The sequence below is a fragment of the Gorilla gorilla genome, chromosome 13 (assembly GCF_029281585.2).
Source record: "Gorilla gorilla gorilla isolate KB3781 chromosome 13, NHGRI_mGorGor1-v2.1_pri, whole genome shotgun sequence".
In the NCBI taxonomy this organism is placed as follows: Eukaryota; Metazoa; Chordata; class Mammalia; order Primates; family Hominidae; genus Gorilla; species Gorilla gorilla.
In genome coordinates this window covers 57,989,547-58,010,601 of record NC_073237.2, presented here as the reverse complement: position 1 = coordinate 58,010,601, position 21,055 = coordinate 57,989,547, and the positions used below count along the sequence as shown (strand labels likewise).

The window sequence follows — 21,055 nt, the reverse complement described above, 5'->3', positions numbered from 1 at the left end:
TTCTTCAAAGTCTTTCCTTTACAAAGAAATTGAGGCTGGAAGAGGAGAAGGGACCTTTCAAAGTTAGTGACATTACCAAAGCAGGATCCAGGTTCTCCTGGCCCTGCTAAACTGAGACACTTGTTGGAATTCAGCATGTGTGCTTGATCCTTCTTCTTATGCTGTGTCACTGACAGGTGTAGTAAGCTAGCTTCCAAAGACAGCCCACAATGAACGACATCTACCAAAATTCACACCCAGGTGTTGTCCCCTCCCCGATTCAATCTGGGCTCGCCTCGTGACTTGCTTTAATAGAAAGACTAATCTGGAAGGGATGCAGTGTAACTTAGGAGGCTGGGCCATTAGAGATTTGCAGCTTCTCCATGCTTCATCTGGGAACATGCATTCTGAACCCCGACATTGTGCTGTAAGGAACGAGGAAGCTCAAGGAACTACAAGGAAAGCCCCATATGGAGAAAAACTATGGCCCTAGTGAACATCCTCAAATGCACTCCCAGCCCACAGCTCCTCACCAGCTATGTGAGGGAGAACACGATGCACCTTCTAGCCATGCTCTCCCCAGTGGAGTGGAACTGTCTAGCAAGTCACAGAATAACACAAATAAGTTGTTGTTCTAAGCCTTTAAGTTTTGTGGTGTATGCTATACAAGAATAGATTGCTGAAACAATAAGAAAAGAAATGCCCTTACCTGTTTGGCTGGAAACAGACCTGGTCATAACCTGTGAGTTCACACAAATCCTTCTCAAGCTCTCGGAAAAGCTGCTGATATCCTTGAGCTTGATCCAGAGGCACAAAGGGGTGGATGTTTGCAAATTCTTTCCATGTGATAGGCTGAAAAGAAAGAAAACAAAAATGCATATATACATATTATAATAGCAATAGCAATAATAACTTTAATAATAATGACGATGATGAGAAAAGCTATGTGCCAGGCACTGTTCTAAGTGCTATACATATGTTAATTTATTTAAGTTCCACCACAACCTTATAAGGTAAGTACCATTACTGTCTTCATTTAAAAGTGGGACATAGTTGTCCAAAAAGGGAACTTATACAAAAATAAAATGTTTTGCTAACTTTTCAGGGAAGAAAAGCCCCCAAAACAGATTTCTTTCCATGAAACACAATGAGTTGCTTCAGGTATGGTTGGCATAAACTCTTACATAGCAATAGATTGTTCTCTTTCTTCACTAAGTGGAACAAGAAACAAACACAAAAGTAAATGGGAAGGCCAGGTACAGTGGTTCACACCTAATTCCAGAACTCTGGGAGGCTGAGGTGGGAGGACTGCTTGAGGCCAGGAGTCTGAGATCAGACTGGCAAACACAGCAAGACCTTGACTCTATTTTTTTAAAAAATAGAGAGGGAAATATTCTTATCATGATATAAAATGATTTCTTTTGTCTGATATGATATGTCATGTCAGAATAAACGTAAGAAATGAAAGAAAGAAAAAAAAAAGCTTTGCTAAAATGGATCCTGGCCTAGTAGAGATACTTGCCAACCACAACAGCGAGTTGCACAAATCTTCTCTTGACTTGAATCCCTATCTTTCTGATACAGGAATGATTTCTAGAAAGACGGCTTAAGGTTCGTAATTCTACCTGAGATTTAGAACTACAAACAATTTTTTTTAAAAAAGCTTTTAATACGACAGGTTTAAAAGGGGGTGGGGGTGGGGGAGGGATAGGATAGAAAGGCATAAATACCATATACATTTAATTAATTTTATTAAAAAATAATAAGTTTACCCATACATTTAAATGATGAAGTCGTGAGAAATACAGGGTTACTCCCAAGATTGGTGAATAGCAAGGTAAAGAATTATTAAAATAGTTCTTCAATCACAGAATCACAGTCCCAGTAGATTTCACTAGTTCTGGGCTTAGGTGGAAGCTAGAACACTGCCCCTTGCTGAGTATCCACTTATAGAAGTGAGCTACTTACTGCGAGTTCAGACGAACTGTTCAGTTTCATGGTGCAGGATCCCTTTAAGAAGAACATCCAAAATGTATCACATTAGTGATTTTCTATAGTCCATCAATCAACCCTCCATTCTCCCAGCATGGCCACCCCTTTGTTGCTCTTGGAGCATATTAGGTAGGACCAAGAGAGGTGGGATTGGGGTAGCTTGGAAATGAGAAAAAAGGCCACAAATAACTACCAGTGGAATCATGCTGTGAACAAGGGAAATATCTTTATTTTCCAGTTTCTTCATGTACCGGACAATGTTTGTTTCAGAGTGGTAGCTGTGAACACAAAACACAGAATTAGAGGCCCCAAAAGTAGATATGAGTCCATGCACATCCTCCTGAAATATAAGACACACCGAAATCTACTTTCAAAATGCAGATCAATTTTGGCCATGGACAATATGTCAACTACACTCAGAGAGAAGGGCACAGACCCCCACAAACCTCAGAGGATGTCTTGGACAAGAAGCTGACTGTGGGTATGAGTTGAAGGTTGGGAAGAAGAGGATATAGGGCTCTTGCGAGTGAACTTCAGCCTGGCAATTATTCATCCCTGCTTCCTGACTGCCAAGGGAGCAGAGCCACCAGGAAACAAAGTGTGCTTTTCCCAAGTCAGGAACGGGATCGTTATGAGGATGAAATACTTGGGAGCCACGGCTGAGCCACAATAACCAGGCCACAGCAGGCGAAATCAGCAGCAGCACTCTACCTAGCTCCCTAGCTGATTACCAAAGCACAAAACGCAGAAGTCACACAAGACACACAAACCTGTTGAACACTTGATGGGTGAGGAATGGGCTGGTCCTCTTGAACACAGACCCTGGAATACCTCTGCACTCCTCTCCCATGCTTTCAGCAACCAGTTCCTGAAGGAGAAACACAGAGATGATAGGGCCAGAACTGTGCCTGGAGCCACATGTGGACATCCAGGCTTCTGGGTGGCTGGGCCACAAAGCACTCAAAATGGATCAAATATATAATTTTACTAATTTATTTATTTATTTATTTAATATTTTTTGAGGCAGGGTCTTTCTCTAGCACCCAGGCTAGAGTGCAGTGGCACGATCTCAACTCACTGTAGCCTTGGCCCTGCTGGGCTCAATCCTCCTACCTCAGTCTCCTGAGTAGCTGGGGCTACAGGTGCATGCCATCACACCTGGCTGATTTTTGTATTTTTCTAGAGACGAGGTTTCACCATGCTGCCCAGGCTGGTCACAAACTCCTGGGCTCAAGCAATCTGCCTGCCTTGGCTTCCCAAAGTGCTGGGATTACAGTCATGGGCCACTGTGCCTGGCCAAAGATGTAAATTTAAAAGCTAACACTACTAAAGCTTAGAAGAAAATAGGCCAGGCGCGGTGGCTCACACCTGTAATCCCAGCACTTTGGGAGGCCGAGGTGGGTGGATCACAAGGTCAGGAGATCGAGACCATCCTGGCTAACATGTTGAAACCCCATCTCTACTAAAAAATACAAAAAAATTAGCCGGTCGTGTTGGCGGGTGCCTGTAGTCGCAGCTACTCGGGAGGCTGAGGCAGGAGAATGGCGTGAACCCGGGAGGTGGAGCTTGCAGTGAGCTGAGATCATGCCACTGCACGCCACCCTGGGCGACAGAGCGAGACTCCATCTTAAAAAAAAAAAAGAAAATATAGGGGCTAATCTGCATGACCTTGGATCTGGCAATGGTTTCTTAAATGTGACACCAAAGGAATAAACAATAAACATACAAAAAAATTAGACAAATTGAATTTCTATAAAATTTGAAATGTGTGTGCATCAAAGAACATTATCAAGAAAGTTAAGAGACTGACTACCCACAGAATGGAAGAAAATGTATGTAAGTCATATATCTGATAAGGATTTAATATCCAGAATATAAGCAATACATGGCTTGATCCTCATTCCTTGCCAGGCTAATAATATGACTAATACAGATTTAATACTTGTCCCCTCCAGATCTCAGGGTGAAATGTGATCCCCAATGTTGGAGATGGGCTTGGTGCTGTCTTCACAGTAATGAGTGAGTTCCCACTCTACTAGTTCCCATGAGAACTGATGAGAAGTGATTGTTAAAAAGAGCCTGGCACCTCCCTCCTCTCTCTCTCTTCCTTTTTCTTTTGCCATGTGATGCCTGCTCCTCTCTTCCCCTTCCTTCATGAGGAAGCTTCCTGAAACCCTCACCAGAAGCAAACACTTCTTGCACAGCACAGCCTGCAGAAACATGAGCCAAATAAACCTCTTTTATTTATAAATTATTTAGCCTCAGGTACTCCAATGCAAATGAACTAAAATAATGGCCCTCTTGACCCCTTAGTGATGCTCCAGAAACATTTCTCAAATGCATGAACCAAATATCTGTGATTAAATTTAGTGCAGAGTTCTACAGAGAAGGAGCTAACTCAGTCCTGTTTATTAATTGAGGTTTAAAAGAGAACACTGTGATGCTTCTTTGATCATTTATGAATGTTATCTGGTATAACCCTTTGAAGTCCTCTCTCAAAGAGGGCACAGATAAGCAAGACAGCACCACTCAGCACTCTGGAAGGTATTTCTACTTCCTTTCATCTATCCATTTAACAAATATTGACTTAGTGATTAATACACACCAGGCAGTGTAGGCTGTTGTGATTAACACCTTGCCACAGGTCAAGGTAGCTACTGTCTGCTCTCTTTCACTCTCATCCCATGGAATGGTAACTTTTCTCTTGCTTTTCCCCACTACTTCATTATTTTAGAAAGCAACTCATTACACTGAACTGCTTATAGCTTTCGTGTACTCCCTCTCCCAGCCTTTGTGACTGCTTTCTCCAGTGTCTAGAACACTCAGACCCATCTTCCTTTCCCTCTTGTGCCATCTTGGTCTAGATAACTCCTGCTTATCTTCTTGGTAAGGAGCTCATCCTGTGAGCTCCCAGAACATCTTCACACATCAGTCACCTGGATTCTAATCTTAAGCTTGTTTATCTGAATCCCTAATAAACTGTAAGCACCATGAGGACAAGAAGCATGTCTAATTCACCACTGTGTCTTCAGGGCCTAGCATAGCACCTGACACATATTGGGTCCTCAATAAATATGTATTAAATGAATATCATAATTTTCCAATGAATGACATAACCAAGATACAAATGTCTTGCATCTTTGTATTAGAGGCAGTTTCTTTCTTTTTTCTTTTTTGAGATGGAGTTTTGCTCTTGCTGCCCAGGCTAGAGTGCAATGGTGCAATCTCAGCTCACTGCAACCGCCGCCTCCCGGGTTGATGCAATTCTCCCACCTCAGCCTCCTGAGTAACTGGGATTACAGGTATGCGCCACCATGCCTGGCTAATTTTGTATTTTTAGTGGAGACGGGGTTTCTCCATGTTGGTCAGGCTGGTCTTGAACTCCTGACCTCAGGTGATCTGCCCCCCCTGCCCCCCCGACCTCCCAAAGTGCTGGGATTACAGGCATGAGCCACCATCCCCAGCCTAGAGGCACTTTCAATGAAACACCGCTAACAATCTTTCCAACTAGCCTGGGTGCATAATACTGGCTGGAGCCCTACAGCAGTGACCTCCAGCTGTCAGCAGTGACTAGCAAGGGACAGTCAGTGGAATAATTTTAACAACAGCTACCAGGGTCACACTTGGGCCCCTTCTCCCTCACACTCAGGGGATAAGCTACTTTTGCTACCATCTCCAATAGTTATGATGAGGAATGCATGTTTTTATTTTACTTACTGCAGATGACTCACAACCAAAGATCCACAACAAATCGTCCAGATCTTTTTCATTGACTGTTTCATCAAGAGAAATACCAAGCTACAGAAACAAAAACAAAATGGAAAACATCAACTCTAAACTCCAGATCACTGGAGGAATCCCAAGAGAGGTCAAAGGGGAGATGGTGCTAAACAAAATCCCATCGTTCCAAAATATCAGGGTACAATTATATCCACGCTAAGGCTTAGAGGAAGGTGGCTAGACCAGTCCCAGGTTTCACAAGGCTTCGAGTTTTGCCAGCCACCTCTGAACTCTAACATTCCATGGCTGCAGGACACTCCTTTTGAAGCTAGACATGCTTATCTTTTTCTTCCCTTAACCCACTTATCAGAGATTGGAGAGATTTTCTTCCCTTAACCTGCATATCAGTTATCAGAGCCTTTATCTTAAAGTCAGTCATACTGTGAAGAGAGGAGTATTATGAGCAAAATATGTGCATTTTAGTCCCACTATGAAAACACTAAGTCTAAAAGAAAGCAAAGGGTGAATGATCCTTTACTGAAAAGACCACAGTATTGCATAATGTAAATAACACTTGTTTATGAAAAAATAGTACTGTGCCTAAAGTTTTCCTTTTGATTTTTTAAAAACAAAGAGAAAAGCTTTTAATGAGAAAGGATGTGAAAATTTGAAAAACTGGTAAAAATACTGAAAATTTGACTTACTGTGCCATCCTCAAAAAGCCGAAAATTGATCTGCCGCTGAGCGGCCCTGCCCAAGACCTCCTTCGCTGAGCAGCCACACTGAATCTTCAAGGTATCAAAGAACAGGTCATGCTGGAGTTGATGCCCTGCTCGCTTGAGACCTACACAAGATAGGAGAGCCCCCAAACTCTCATATAGAAACCTGCTCCTCAGCCATTGACATGTCACAGAATAATAAAGAGATAAATTCTACTAGACTCTTGTTGGTCCTAGGGAGTGCTTTGGTGATTGCTTTTTAAAAAACTAAACATGTTTATTATTATGCTGTAGAAAATTATGAAATACATATAAAAGAGTAAGGAAAATCACCATACAATTGCATTACTGCGTATATTTTGTTGTATTATTTCTCAAGAAATGGAGCAGGTAATATCAGATATATATATATATATATATATATATATATATATATATAATTATACCTTTTTTTTTTAAGAGATACGGTCTCACTCTGTTGTCCAGGCTGGAATGCAGTGGCATGATCATAGCTGATTGCATCCTCAAACTCCTGGGCTCAAGCTCATGCAATCCCCTTGCCTCAGCCTCCCAAGTAACTGGGATCAAGGGCTCATGCCACCACACCTGGCTAATAATTTTTTAAATTTTTTGAAGACAGTGATCTTGCCATGTTGCCCAGGCTGGCCTTGAACTCTGGGACTCAAGCAATTCTCCCACCTCAGCCTCCCAAAACGATGGGATTATAGGTGTGAACCACCACACCTGGTCTCATCTATGCTTTCCTATAGATCACTATTTTAAATCATATTTAATGGCTGTACAATAGTCAAACATATGGATGAACCATGATTTAATCACTTTTTTTTTTTTTGAGAGATGGAGTCTCACTCTGTTGCCCAGGATGGAGTACAGTGGAGCAATCTTGGCACACTGCAACCTCCGCCTCCTAAGTTCAAGCAATTCTCCTGCCTCAGCCTCCCGAGTAGCTGGGACTACAGGAGTATGCCACCACTCCCAGCTGATTTTTGTATTTTTAGTAGAGACAGGGTTTCACCATGTTGGCCAGGCTGGTCTTGAACTCCTGACCTCAAGTGATCCACCCGCCTCAGCCTCCCAAAGTGCTAGGATTACAGGCATGAGCCACTGTGCCTGGCCTATTTTTATTTTTTTATAGAGATGTGGTCTCGCTCTTGCCCACGCTGGTCTTGAACTCCTGGCCTCAAGCAATCCTCCTGGCTCAGCCTCCAGAGTAGCTGACATTACATACAAGATTAACCATGTCTAGCTCACTACATAGCAGCATTCTTCTGATTGCCAATGTAATGGGATAAATACTAGTTTATTGCTTTATTTTGTATTTCTTTCATTAATAATGAGGCTAAAATTCTATGTCTACTGGCCATTTATTTGTATACTTATTTCTTTTAAAATTACGTTTAATGTCTTTTGCCTATTTTTCTATTAGGGTGTTCATCCTTCTTATGTTTGGGGCCGGTAGGAAAGTAAGAGTTCTACATATTAAAAATATCACAGCTTGCCAGGAGCAAAAGAGAAAAAAATATTAACACTCAGTCTAGGCCAGGCATGGTGGCTCACGCCTGTAATCCCAGCACTTTGAGAGGCCGAAGTGGACGGATTACTTGAGGTCAGGAATTCGAGACCAGCCTGGAAAACATGGCAAAGCCCTGTCTCTACCAAAAATACAAAAATTAGCCAGACGTGGTGGTGTGTACCTTAATCCCAGTTACCTGAGAGGCTGAGGCAGGACAATCACATGAATCCGGGAAGTGGAGGTTACAGTGAGCTGAGATCGTGCCACTGCACTCCAGCCTGGGAGACAGACAGAGCAAGACTCCATCAAGCAAGCAAGCAAGCAAGCAAGCAAGCAAGCAAGCAAGCAAGCAAGCAAGCAAGAAAGCAAGAAAACAAGAAAGCAAGCAAGCAAGCAAGCAAGCAAGAAAGCAAGCAAGCAAGAAAAAAAGAAAGAAAGCAAGAAAAAGGAAAGAAAAAGAAAGAAAAAGAAAGAAAGAAAGAAAGAAAAAGAAAGAGAAAGAAAGAAAGCAAAACAACAAAATACTCAATCAAAGATGTTGAAAGTATTTTTCCTGGTTTCTCACTTGAGTTTTAATTTTGCATATAGTATTGGACATGCAATATTTTCAATTTTACTCAACTTTATCAATTTTATTATGCCCAAATGTTTTAGACAGATTACCAACTCACCTTCTGACAAAATCAAAGTGGCATTATGTACCCTCCTAGCAATATGCTCCAGCCCATGGGAACCATGGTAGATTGCAAACATGGCAGCCATATTCGCCAAGAGGGCCTAAAAGATAAGAACATTTAAAGAATCACGTGATGGAGGACAATTAGTGGGAGGGCGTAATTACTTGACTTGGGATGTCAAAACTGAAGACAGGGACAAAACAAAATGATCAGATTTCCTACATTCTTTGATAGTTGGGGACAATTAATATATAACCTGCCTGACTACCTGAAAGGAACCATCATCCAAGACTCCCTAGAGTTATTACTATACTAAACCTTCACATTTGACCATTACGAAGGGCTTCTTCCATGCAACAAAATCATGTCACCCTTAAGGGCAAAGATCACACTACCATCAGACATTGAGAAGCAATATTTAATGTTGGAAGACAGTGAAGCAATAAAGACCTCAGGGAGAAAAAGTGAGATCTGAGAATTTTACACTCAACCAGGCAATTCTTCAAGAATAAAAAGAAACAAGCAATTTTCAAACATTCAAGAACTTCAGGAATAAAATCATCCTAAGAACTTAAATAAAACACTAGAGGCTGAACTTCTGCCAACAAAGAGTTGAATAGAGAATTTGTGGCAAAGGACTGGCAAAAATGGAAATGCGCACTTCAGCTGGGAGCGGGGTGGTGTGCAACTGTAGTCCCAGTGACTCCAGAAGCCGAGATGGATCACTTGAACCCAGGATTTCGAGGTTACAGTGACCTATGATTGCGCCACTGGACTCCAGCCCGGTTGACAATAAAAAACCCTGTCTCTGCAAAATACAGTTGATGTTCAATACTGGGTCCATTTTGTTAGGTACATCTTTTTTTCTGCTAGACTACTAGAGGAAGTCTCTACGGAGCCAATGCAAAATAAGAAACAGTTTCCAAAGGTGAAGTCAGCAAACAAGGAAGTAAATGAGGAGAAAGAGACATCAGAAAACACGGAAATAGACATTCTTGTACTAAAAGTCCTAGACAAAGTGTAAACACTCTTATGGACTCCTTACAAAACAATCAGAAATAAATAAAGAAACTCCACAGCACTTTACAGCTGTGGAAAAGGCGAGGCTGAGGTAAAGAATCTGTGACACGCTGTGCCCAAATGCTCATGGCTGTGTTGCTGGAAACAGAAACCCAGGCCTGACATTCACAGAATGCCCTGGCAGCCTCCACCACAATATTGTAGAGGTTGGTTCATGTCCCTTTTTAATCTAGAGATGATTCCTTCCATAATCAGGAGGCTATATCACATGGCTGAACAACAAATTGATGAGAAGTATAAAACCACTTTTTAAAAACTTCAAAGGGCATTAGAATATCAAAAGAAGAACCAAAAAATTAAAATAGAGACCAAGAAAACGACAATTTCTTTCACAAATTGAACAAACTTAAAAATACAATGGGCTTGAATCGGTGGCTCACGCCTGTAATCCCAAGACTTTGGGAGGCTAAGGTGGGAGGATTGCTTTAGCCCAGGAGTTAAAGACCAGCAACAAGAACATAACAAGACCCCATCTCTAAAATAAATAAATAAAATAACAATAATACAATTAAGGTACTTAAAAGCATCAAAAGCTAATGAATGCTCAAAATCATTAGTTATTAGGGAAATACAAAACAAAACCACGATGAGATTATCACTTGACATCCAATAGGATGGCTATAAACAAAGGATAGGAAGTAACAAGCATTGGTGAAAATACGGAGAAATTAGAATATTCATATGCTGCTGGTAGGAAAGTAAAATAATGCAGCCACTTTGAAAAATGTCTGGAAGTTCCTCAAAATGTTAAATGTAGAGTTATATGACCCAGCAATTTCACTGCTAGGAATATACCCAAAAGAACTGAAAACATTACATCCATACAAAAATTTACACAGAAGTGTTCACAGCAGGCTTATTTGAAAGACCCCAAATGTTTACCAATTAATGAATGGATAAACAAAATGTAGCATGTCCAAACAATGGGATATTACCCAGCCATAGAAAAGAATTAAGTACACATTCATACTACAATATGGATGAACCTTGAAAACCTTATGCAAAGAAGCCAGGTACAAAAGGCCACACATTGTATGATCCCATTTATATGAAATATTCAGAACAGGCAAATCCAGGGAGACAGAAAGTAGAATAGTAGTTGCCAGGGGCTATAGGAAGGGGAAAGGGATGAGGAGTGACTACTTCATAGGAATAGAATTTCTTTTTGGGGTAATAAAAATATTCTGAAATTAAATACTGGTGATAGTTGCACAACCTTGTAAATAGAGTAAAAACCATTGAGCTGTATACTTGCAATTGGTGAAACTTATGGTGAGTTACATCTCAATAAAAAAAGCTAATAAAGTGTAAATTATTCCTTACTATACCTGACTTTAGAAAAGCCAACAAGGCTGGATGCAGTGGCTCACACCAGTGATCCCAACACTTCAGGAGGCTGAGGCAGGAGGATCGCTTGAGGCCTGGAGATCAAGACTAGCCTGGGCAACAAAGTAAGACTCCCATCTCTATTTTAAAAAGATTTTTATATTAAAAATAAGAAAAGCCAATGAAAGAGCTGCTCATTGTGGTAGAAGCTAAGAAATAAGAGAATATATGGCCGGGTACAGTGGCTCACGCCTGTAATCCCAGCACTTTGGGAGGCTGAGACAGGTGGATCACGAGGTCAGGAGATCGAGACCATCCTGGCTAACACGGTGAAACCCTGTATCTACTAAAAATACAATAAATTAGCTAGGCATGGTAGCAGACACCTGTAGTGCCAGCTACACGGGAGGCTGAGGCAGGAGAATGGCGTGAACCCGGGAGGCAGAGCTTGCAGTGAGCGAGATGGCGCCACTGCACTCCAGCCTGGGCGATGGAGCGAGACTCGTCTCCAAAAAAAAAAAGAAATAAGAGAATATAAAGAACAGAACATAACGAAAATTCAGACATCTGTAGTAATGCCACAAATTTATAGAAAAATTGTTTCTTTTCCTTTTTGTTTTGTAGAGGTGGGGTCTGATTCTGTCACCCAGGTTGGAGTGCAGTGGTGTGATTGCAGCTCACTGCAGCCTGGACCTCCCAGGCTCAAGCACTCCTACCACCTCAGTCTCCTGAGTAGCTGGGATACTCGTGTGTACCACAACACCTGGCTAATTTTTGTACTTTTTTATATAGACAGGAGTCTCACTATGTTGCCTGGGATGGATTTAAACTGCTGAACTCAAGCAATCCTCCTGCCTTGGCCTCCTAAAGTGTTGAGATTACAGGTGTGAGCCACCGCACCCTGTTTTTTCAGTTTTGTTTTAGACTGGGGCCTGCTGAGCCAGAATAGGCTCAGAGAGACTCCCTATAGAAAAATTTATTTAAAAAAGAATCATTAACACACTTTCAGAGATTAAAAAAGAGTCATGCCCCATCCACGGTGCGAAACTAAGAGTGGACTCCCCCACCCGCCCCAGTGACAAGAGAGAAGAGCAAGAGTGAGAAGAATGTGGAACAGCTGCTACAACAGAAGGCGGGGGTCAAAGACCTACAGCACAAAAGGAACAACTCAAAAGACACCAGTCATCTCCTAACAAAACAGGGAGACTTGCGTGCTCACAAAGAGTGAAACTGGAGTTATGAGTAATTCTTTTATGCAATCAACTATGAAAAGGCACATATGCAGTGAAATAGACAGTGAAGAGTTAGAAGATCATCAGAATCAGAGGATGAAAATCAGACAAGCTGGAGTATGGCCATCTCTAGGGCAAACATTTTAACAATTGCTGGAAAAGATACAGTGCTTTCAACCCAAGTTAAATAATAAATTATCAGCTATACATGAACTGGAAGAAATTAAGCAACAGGAACATAAGGCCGGGCACAATGGCTCATGCCTGTAATCCCAGCACTTTGGGAGGCCAAGGTGGACAGATCACCTGAGGTCACGAGTTCGAGACCAGCCTGGCCAGCATGGTGAAACCCCATCTCTACTAAAAATACAAAAAATATTAGCCAGGCATGGTGGTGGGTGCCTGTAATCCCAGCTACTCAGGAGGCTGAGGCAGGAGAATCGCTTGAACCTGGAAGGCGGAGGTTGCAGTGAGCCGAGATCACGCCATTGCACTCCAGCCTGGGCAACAAGAGAAAGACTCCGTCTCAAAAAAAAAAAAAAGAAAGAAACAGGAACATAACTGGTTCACTGCACACAGCCCAAATTCACCTGGAAAATGAACCTAGAGGCAGAAAACTGAGGCCCTAAATGGACTTATGATCAGAGGGAAACCTGGAAGAACCTGAGGAGAAACAGCAAGACAGGAGCAGTCAGCTGCACCGAAAGGAAAAACGTAAGCAGAGAATTCAACGAATGGAGGGTAAGCTACAGAAAGTGTGGCCATGATATAAAGATCACCATGTGGCCAGGCACGGCGGCTTATGCCTGTAATCCCAGCACTTTGGGAGGCCAAGGTGGGCAGATCATGAGGTCAGGAGTTCGAGACCAGCCTGACCAACATGGTGAAACCCTGTCTCTACTAAAAATAGAAAAATTAGCTGGGCATGGTGGCAGGCGCCTGTAATCCCAGCTACTCAGGAGGCTGAGGCAAGAGAATCGCTGGAAACTGGAAGATGGAGGTTGCAGTGAGCTGAGATTGGGCCGCTGCACGCCAGCCTGGGTGACAGAGCAAGACTCCATCTCAGAAAAAAAAAAAAAAAAAAAAACCCAAAAAAACAAATAAATAAATAAAGATCAGCTTGCTGTTCAACAGAGGAAAAGCCTGTGCCAACCAGCTTTCCTTCCTATGATACTGGAAGAGCTCATATTTGAAAAGAGGTGGCACCTTCCTGAGGCAAAACATAATGCAAAAGGACCAACTGAGGAAATGGCTCCAAAGACCCGTGGCTGCAGAACCAACTATAAGAAGATCTTATTGCCCACTGACTTCCTGGAGAAGCTTTTCAGAGGTGGTTCTAGACGCCAAAGCCCTGAGACGAAAGAGCACTCTACCTCCCATTGAAGCACCTGTGATATCTCTCTCTTGACACTTCATGGAAGAGATGCAATTACAATGGCCAGGCACGGTGGCTCATGCCTATAATCCTATCACTATGTGAGGCCAAGATAGGATCACTTGAGCTCAGGAGTTTGAGACCAACCTAAGCAACAAAGTAAGAACTCGCCTCTACAAAACATTTTTTTGAAAATTAGCTGGGCGTGGTGGAATGTACCCATAGTCCCAGCTACTTAGGAGGCTGAGACCGGAGAATAATTTGAGCCCTGGAGGTTGAAGGTTGAGGCTGCAGTGAGCTATGGCCATGCCACTGCACTCCAGAATGGACAACAGAGCAAGAATCTGTCTCAAGAAAAAAAAAAAAGAGGCCAGGTGCCATGGCTCACACCTATAATCCCAAAACTTTGGGAGGCCCAGGCAGGACCATCACTTGAGGTCAGGAGTTTGAGACCGGCCTGGCCAACATGATGAAACCTGCCTCTACTAAAAATACAAAAATTATCTGGGTGTGGTGGCCTGTAATTCCAGCTATTTAGGAGGCTGAGGCACAAGAATCACTTGAACCCGGGAGGCAGAGGTTGCAGTGAGCCAAGATTGCACCACCCCATTCCAGCCCGGGTGACGCAGGAACAGGACTCTATCTCAAAGAAGAAGAAAAAAAAAGGAGATGCACTTAGAATGGATCCTGTGCTCAGGAGTGGGCCTCCAACTGATCCTAGGGTTTGGCTGGGTTTCACAAACACTTCGACCTAAGCCCTGGAGCAACTTCAAGGAGCAGAACCCAGAACCCTGGTCAGAACCCAGGAAGCTCTTCCTGTTTTATCCCATCCTTTTAAAGAATGCCAGACATGGCCAGGTGCAGTGGCTCATGCCTGTAATCCCAACACTTTGGGAGGCCGAGGTGGGTGGATCATGAGGTCAGGAGTTCAAGACCAACCTGGCCAAGATGGTGAAACCCCGTCTCTACTAAAAATGCAAAAACTAGCCTGGCGCTGTGGCACGCGCCTGTAATCCCAGTTACTCAGGAGGCTGAGGCAGGAGAATTGCTTGAAACCGGGCAGCAGAGGTTGCAGTGAACTGAGATTGCGCCACTGCACTCCAGCCTGGGCGACAGAGTAAGACTCTGTCTCAAAAAAAAAAAAAAAAAGAATGCCAGTCATAATCTCCCAGTAAGAGTGCCTCATGACTACCACCATCCCCTCAAGCACAGTCATCTCAGATGCCCTTGCTTTGCCTTCCTCAACCCATTCCTGGAGAGGCTCCTTTTCAGTCCTAAGAGAGGGTGTCTCAACTGCCACCCATAACAAACCTGGCCCAAGGCCAAGAATACTAGAGACCCTGATATCCATCTTTCTATTTACATATACTTTAAGTGTGTATATAAAAGTGAAGAGTGGCCTCTTTTGTCTTTTCTTACGCTTTGCCTGTTCAGGATCTGAAGATGTGATTATGGGTAAAATGAAACTAATAATGCTTTTTATTTTTTTAATATTAAAACATGTATGGTGAAGAGAAAGCATAGGCAAAGGGTGTGCATATAAAGAACACCAGTAAAACATAGTGTCATTTTTTTTAACTTTTTTTGTGGGGGCAGGAGTTGGGGACAGAGTCTCCCTCTGTCACTCAGGCTGGAGTGCAGTGGCATAATCATGGCTCACTGCAGCCTCAACCTCCCAGATTCTGGTGATCCTCCCACCTGAGCCTCCCTAGCACCTGGGACTACAGGAGCATACCACCACTGCCGGCTAATTTATTTTATTTTATTTTTCATAGAGATGGTGTTTCGCCATGTCGCCCAGGCAGGTTTCCAACTCCTGGGCTCCAGCAATCTGCCTGCCTTGGCCTCACAAGGTGCTGGGATTACAGGCATGAGCCACTGCACCCAGCCAATACTGTATTTTGGTTCTCATAAGACAAAGAGCCTTCTACACCAATAAGATCTTGCCATTTCTGGTGTGCTCACTGCTCAGGAGGTGGTGAGTAAATGAACAAATGAATGAATGAATGAGTAGCTCATTTCTGTATATCGTAAGGCATTCAGTAGTCAGGTCAGGCGTGTGATTTACCTGAGCTGTACAGATGTTGCTGGTAGCCTTGTCTCTCCGAATGTGTTGCTCCCTGGTTTGAAGAGCAAGACGATACACTTCTTTCCCAGTGGCGTCTCTACACCAAGAATAGGGCATCCAGTTAGCACAGATAATCACAGCACTGGGGGATGCTATAAATAGAATTACTTCTTTCCTTCCCAGCTTGAAGTGAATTCAGCAAATGCACTTGGGTGCAAGTTCATAAAGAAACAATTTCTAAACGTTCCTCATCTAAACATGATTACTGATTTTTTTTTTTTTGAGACGGAGTTTCGCTCTTTCGCCCAGGCTGGAGTGCAATGGCGCGATCTCGGCTCACTGCAACCTCTGCCTTCTGGTTTCAAACGATTCTACTGCATCAGCCTCCTGACACCATGCCCAGCTAATTTTTGTATTTTTAGTAGAGATGGGGTTTCACCATGTTGGCCAGGCTGGTCTTGAACTCCTGGCCTCAGGTGATCCGCCTGCCTTGGCCTCCCAAAGTGCTGGGATTACAGGCATGAGCCACTGTGCCCAGCAGGATTACTGATTTTTAGACTGTACTCTGAGACACCAAGATATATACAATAAGTCTAGGAATTTTGAAAGAAAATTTTGCAGGAATTTCCCAGACAAATACAATAATGGTGACTGGGAGGATTAAGTTTCACTCTGAACTTCTTAGGAGACACAGGAAAAGTGGAAATATCTGACAAAATTGAAAAGACTTGGCTCTCTGTGGATTCTACACCACAGATTCCACCAATCACGGACTGAAAACATTCAAAAAAATAAAAAATAATACAACAATTAAAAATCACACAAATTTTATGAGCCGGGCATGGTGGCTCATGTCTATAATCCCAGCACTTTGGGGGGCCAAGGCGGGCGGATCACCTGAGGTCCAGAGTTTGAGACCAGCCTGGCCAACATGGTGAAACCCCGTCTCTACTAAAAATACAAAAATTAGCCAGACATGGTGACAGGCACCTGTAATCCCAGTTACTTGGGAGGCTGAGGCTCAAGAATCACTTGAACCTGGGAGGCAGAGGTTGCAGGGAGGCAGAGGTTGCAGTGAGCCAAGATCGTACCACTGCACTCCAGCCTGGGTGACAGAGTGAGACTCCGTCTCAAAAAAAAAAAAAAACAAAAAAAACAAATCACACAAGTTTTTAAAAACAATACAGTGTAACAACTATTGCATAACATTAGGTGTTAATAAGATGATTTAAAGTATACAGGGGCCAGGCACGGTGGCTTACACCTGGTAATCCCAGCATTTTGGGAGGCTGGGGTGGGCAGATCACTTGAGCCCTAAGACCAGCCTGAGCAATATGGTGAAACCCTGTTTTTACAAAAAATTTAAAAAATTAGTTGGACACAGTGGCCACGTTTACACCACTGCACTCCAGCCTGGGTGATGGAGTGAGACTTGGTCTCAAAATAAATAAATAAATAAAATAAAAAAAAAACACACTTCACATTATCATCACATCATTCACTAATTCAGCCTACTCACTTATGTTAAAGTCCAGCTCTCATCAAAGGTCAAAAACATAATTTTTTTTTTCTAAATTTCCCCAGTAATAATCCTGGAATGCATCTAGGTCCCCCGCTCCTTTTTTTTCCTTTTTTTTTTTTTTGAGAGGGAGTCTCGCTCTGCACCCAAACTGGAGTGCAGCAGCGCGATCTCGGCTCACTGCAACCTCCACCTCCGTGGTTCAAGTGATTCTCCCGCCTCAGCCTCCCGAGTAGCTGGGACTACAGGCGCCCACCACCACGCCCACCTAATTTTTGTATTTTTAGTAAAGACAGGGTTTCACCACATTGGCCAGGCTGGTCTGGGACTCCTGACCTTGTGATCTGCCTGACTCAGCCTCCCAGAATGCTGGGGATTACAGGTGTGAGCCACCGCACCCAGCCCTTTTTTTCTTTTCTTTTCTTTTTTTTTTTTTTTTTTAAGGAACAAAGACTACTTCTGAACATCTACATTTTTAATCTGAGAAGTTTCACCAATGAGAAGCAGTCAGGAAAGTACATTTGGAAATTTGGAAATTACTCAAATGGCCACGTATCGGAAGCCTCCAGGAAGGAAAGCGGAGCAAACTCAGTGTGTGCTTTGCAGTCTCAGTGCATTTGTCTTTACAGAGCCATATGGCATAATGCTTTTGAGAACGAAACTGTCGAGACACAAAACATGCCTAAAATATTTAGTCTTTCAAGGCGTCCATCAATCTAAGCAAATGCGTTATATGACTTCGATACCTTGTAAATTATACACAAAATTTTTCAAAAATTTACAAATTTATAGTATTTGAGAAGTACTAGCTCACATCCCAAACAGAATTGTTGTTCTGAATCTATGTTGTACATTTCCTTAACTGACTCAACATGGCCCAGTTGAATTCAGATAGAAATCAACACTTGTGATCAGAAGAAATCAGGGAAATCATAATCACAATAAAAGTAGAGAAACATGAGCCCCTTTACCTTGTTACCCCCACCATTCTTCCAGGCATCATTCTCACCAAGCTTTCTCGGACAGCAAAAAATGCTGCGTGGGGTCCCCCATAGCCCAGTGGCACTCCAAATCTCTGGGAGCTGCCCAGGGCGATGTCTACCCCAAATTCTCCAGGTGGCCTCAAGATGCACAAAGCTAAAAGGTCAGTAGCACAGCAGGCCAGGCTCTAGAAAGGAAGTGAGAGAAAAGGAACAAGGTTGCTACCTTTCCCTGAGAGTAGTGGGAGAGTAGCAAATTATCTTAACTACAGGAAGACGGGCAGAGTGTGTTCACATCATGTGAACTCCATTGCTCGTTCATTCATTCAGTAAATACATACTGAGTGCCCACCATGTGCCAGGAATCCGGGAACAGAAAAAAGTAGCAGCAAGGAGTCAGGAAGGAGAGTTTTACTATTCCATGTGATAATGATAAAGAAATTAAGGCACATGAAAAGACAGAGAGAGAGATAGGTAGACAGATACAAGTTGGGATACGCCTCCACGGACCCCCCACAAGAAAGGTATACCTACCCCACTCTGATGAGCTCTCTCCACGAGTTCCGTAAAGTCTTCCACCTTCCCCTCCGTGTCTGGGTACTGGAACAACACTCCGCTGACATCTTTTCCACTGAAGTCCATTTCACAGGGTAACTTCAGCTCAATGAGGACTCCAGTGTATCTGGAAAGACAGACAACAAAGAACAATCGTGCTTTTGGTTTATAAGGGAAAATTAATTAACATTTCTTTTCCAGTAAGACAGCATTCATTTTCTGTGCCCTCCCACAGTGGCCTCCCACCCCTGCCCACATCCGGTCCCACAGGCACTTCAGTGGTAACTACATCACAGCAACTCAAGCGCATCCAACAGCTCTGCTTCTGTTCCTCTCTTCTATCCTCTGACTCCCCTTTGCCCTTTCCTGTCACAATCTACTCCTGAGAGAGGCCCAAGAGCATTGCTTCCTAGGGCTAATGAGCCAATATTTGTAACAACAGAGCCATCATCTCTTTCACTGGGATCACTCTTAAGTGAATGGAAAACCATAAGTAAGACAAGGAGGAAGAACTTCCTTAGATTCCTGAAACTAATGCCAATTATATGTCAGAAACCCACCCCCTCTGAAGGGATGGTGGTATGGGTAGGGGGAAGAATGCTCAACTTTTACAAAGGGAAAGCAAATATCTACAAATAGTGGTTGTTGCGAGGATTGTTTTACCTGATTACAGCACGAAAGAAAAGTACTACACTTTAAACTATATCGCATCTTACCTAGGGACTCTGCGCAGCCTCTATAAACTACGTTTGCAAGGAATACACACAAAATCTTAACAGTTGTATGTGAGTCCCATTTTTCTGTTTTTCAAACGTTCCAAAACCTGATCAAAACAATATTTTTATTCTTTCTACAAAAAGAAAACAAAACGGGCCGGGCGCAGTGGCTCAAGCCTGTGATCCCAGCACTTTGGGAGGCGGAGGTGGGCGGATCACGAGGTCAGGAGATCAAGACCATCCTGGCTAACACGGTGAAACTCCGTCTCTACTAAAAATACAAAAAAAAAATTAGCCAGGCGTGGTGGCGGGCACCTGTAGTCCCAGCAACTCGGGAGGCTGAGGCAGGAGAATGGCGTGAACTCGGGAGGCGGAGCTTGCAGTGAGCTGAGGTTCCCTCAACTGCACTCCAGCCTAGACGACAGAGCGAGACTCCGTCTCAAAAAAAAAAAAAAAGAAGAAAACAAAACACAGCTTACTATAAAGCAATGGCAATTGTGTATTTCCCCACTCAATTCTGACACAGTTTACTTACCAGAGAGATCCCCAGAAGAAAGTGAGAGGTAAGGCAAAACTCAGCAACCCCAATTTAAACAGCAAAAAACCCTGTTTCAGATTCACCTCCAATCAGTTTGGAAGTGAGAAACAGAAAGAAACAGCAGAGATGAACATGACATTGTACTGAGTTTAAAACACGAATCAAATTAATTACTTGGCTCGAGTCTGGACAACAGCTATTGTCTGTGGGTGGCAACGGGGGTCAACAAAAAATGTCCTCCTCTTGTTGTGTCTGTTGAAAAGAAAAAGCACATTCCAACATGAACATTAAATAAATAGGACTATCTTCTAAGAATGCAAAGCAAACATAGTACCGAGGGTAAGTCTAAGCACAGTATAAAAAATACTGAGTAGGCCGGGTGCAGTGGCTCACGCCTGTAATCCCAGCACTTTGGGAGGCCAAGGCGGGCAGATTACCTGAGGTCAGGAGTTCGAGACCAGCCTGGCCAATGTGATAAAACCTCGTCTCTACTAAAAATACAAAATTAGCCGGTGCATGCCTGTAATCCCGGCTACTTGGGAGGCTGAGGCCAGAGAATCGCTTGAACCAGGGAGGCCGAGGTTGCAGTGAGCCAAGATTGCACCACTGCTGCACTCCATCCTGCGTAAGACGAGCAAAATTCTGTCTCAAAAAAAAAAATTTTAAAAAAAATTGAGTCATCAGTAACTAATGGCATTTACTGATTAGCATTCCTCATAGATCCAATTCCCATTCTAACCCCATTTAGAAAGTCAGTCTTAAGATGGTTCAATTTCTATGTTTATTCAATAACAATTTTTAAAAAATGGTTCAAAATGTTTCAAATATACCATGAGGAAAAAGAAAATAAAGCAAAGGACAGTGATTAGATACAAGTGTAAACTGGACAGGTGCGGTGGCTCACACCTGTAATTCCAGCACTACGGGAGGCTGAGGTGCGTGGATCACCTGAGGTCAGGAGTTCAACACCAGCCTGGCCAACATAGCAAAACCCCAGCTCTACTAAAACTACAAAACTTAGCCAGGCATGGTGGTGCACGCCTGT

The 21,055-nt window shown here is 43.1% G+C and overlaps 1 protein-coding gene across 1 annotated transcript in view; it reads right to left on the bottom strand.

The window, feature by feature from the left end:
• The window catches only part of GLDC (glycine decarboxylase), a 113,060-nt gene that overhangs the window by 54,010 nt on the left and 37,995 nt on the right, over window positions 1-21,055 (bottom strand). Inside the window, exons 5-15 of the mRNA XM_004065375.5 lie at window positions 20,185-20,262; window positions 18,736-18,883; window positions 18,193-18,389; window positions 15,703-15,799; window positions 8,616-8,721; window positions 6,396-6,535; window positions 5,689-5,769; window positions 2,742-2,839; window positions 2,165-2,249; window positions 1,948-1,989; window positions 689-831 (exon numbers count right to left, since the gene is read on the bottom strand). Coding sequence (XP_004065423.4) covers window positions 689-831; window positions 1,948-1,989; window positions 2,165-2,249; window positions 2,742-2,839; window positions 5,689-5,769; window positions 6,396-6,535; window positions 8,616-8,721; window positions 15,703-15,799; window positions 18,193-18,389; window positions 18,736-18,883; window positions 20,185-20,262 — 1,215 coding nt within the window. The remainder of the gene's footprint in view (window positions 1-688; window positions 832-1,947; window positions 1,990-2,164; window positions 2,250-2,741; window positions 2,840-5,688; window positions 5,770-6,395; window positions 6,536-8,615; window positions 8,722-15,702; window positions 15,800-18,192; window positions 18,390-18,735; window positions 18,884-20,184; window positions 20,263-21,055) is intronic.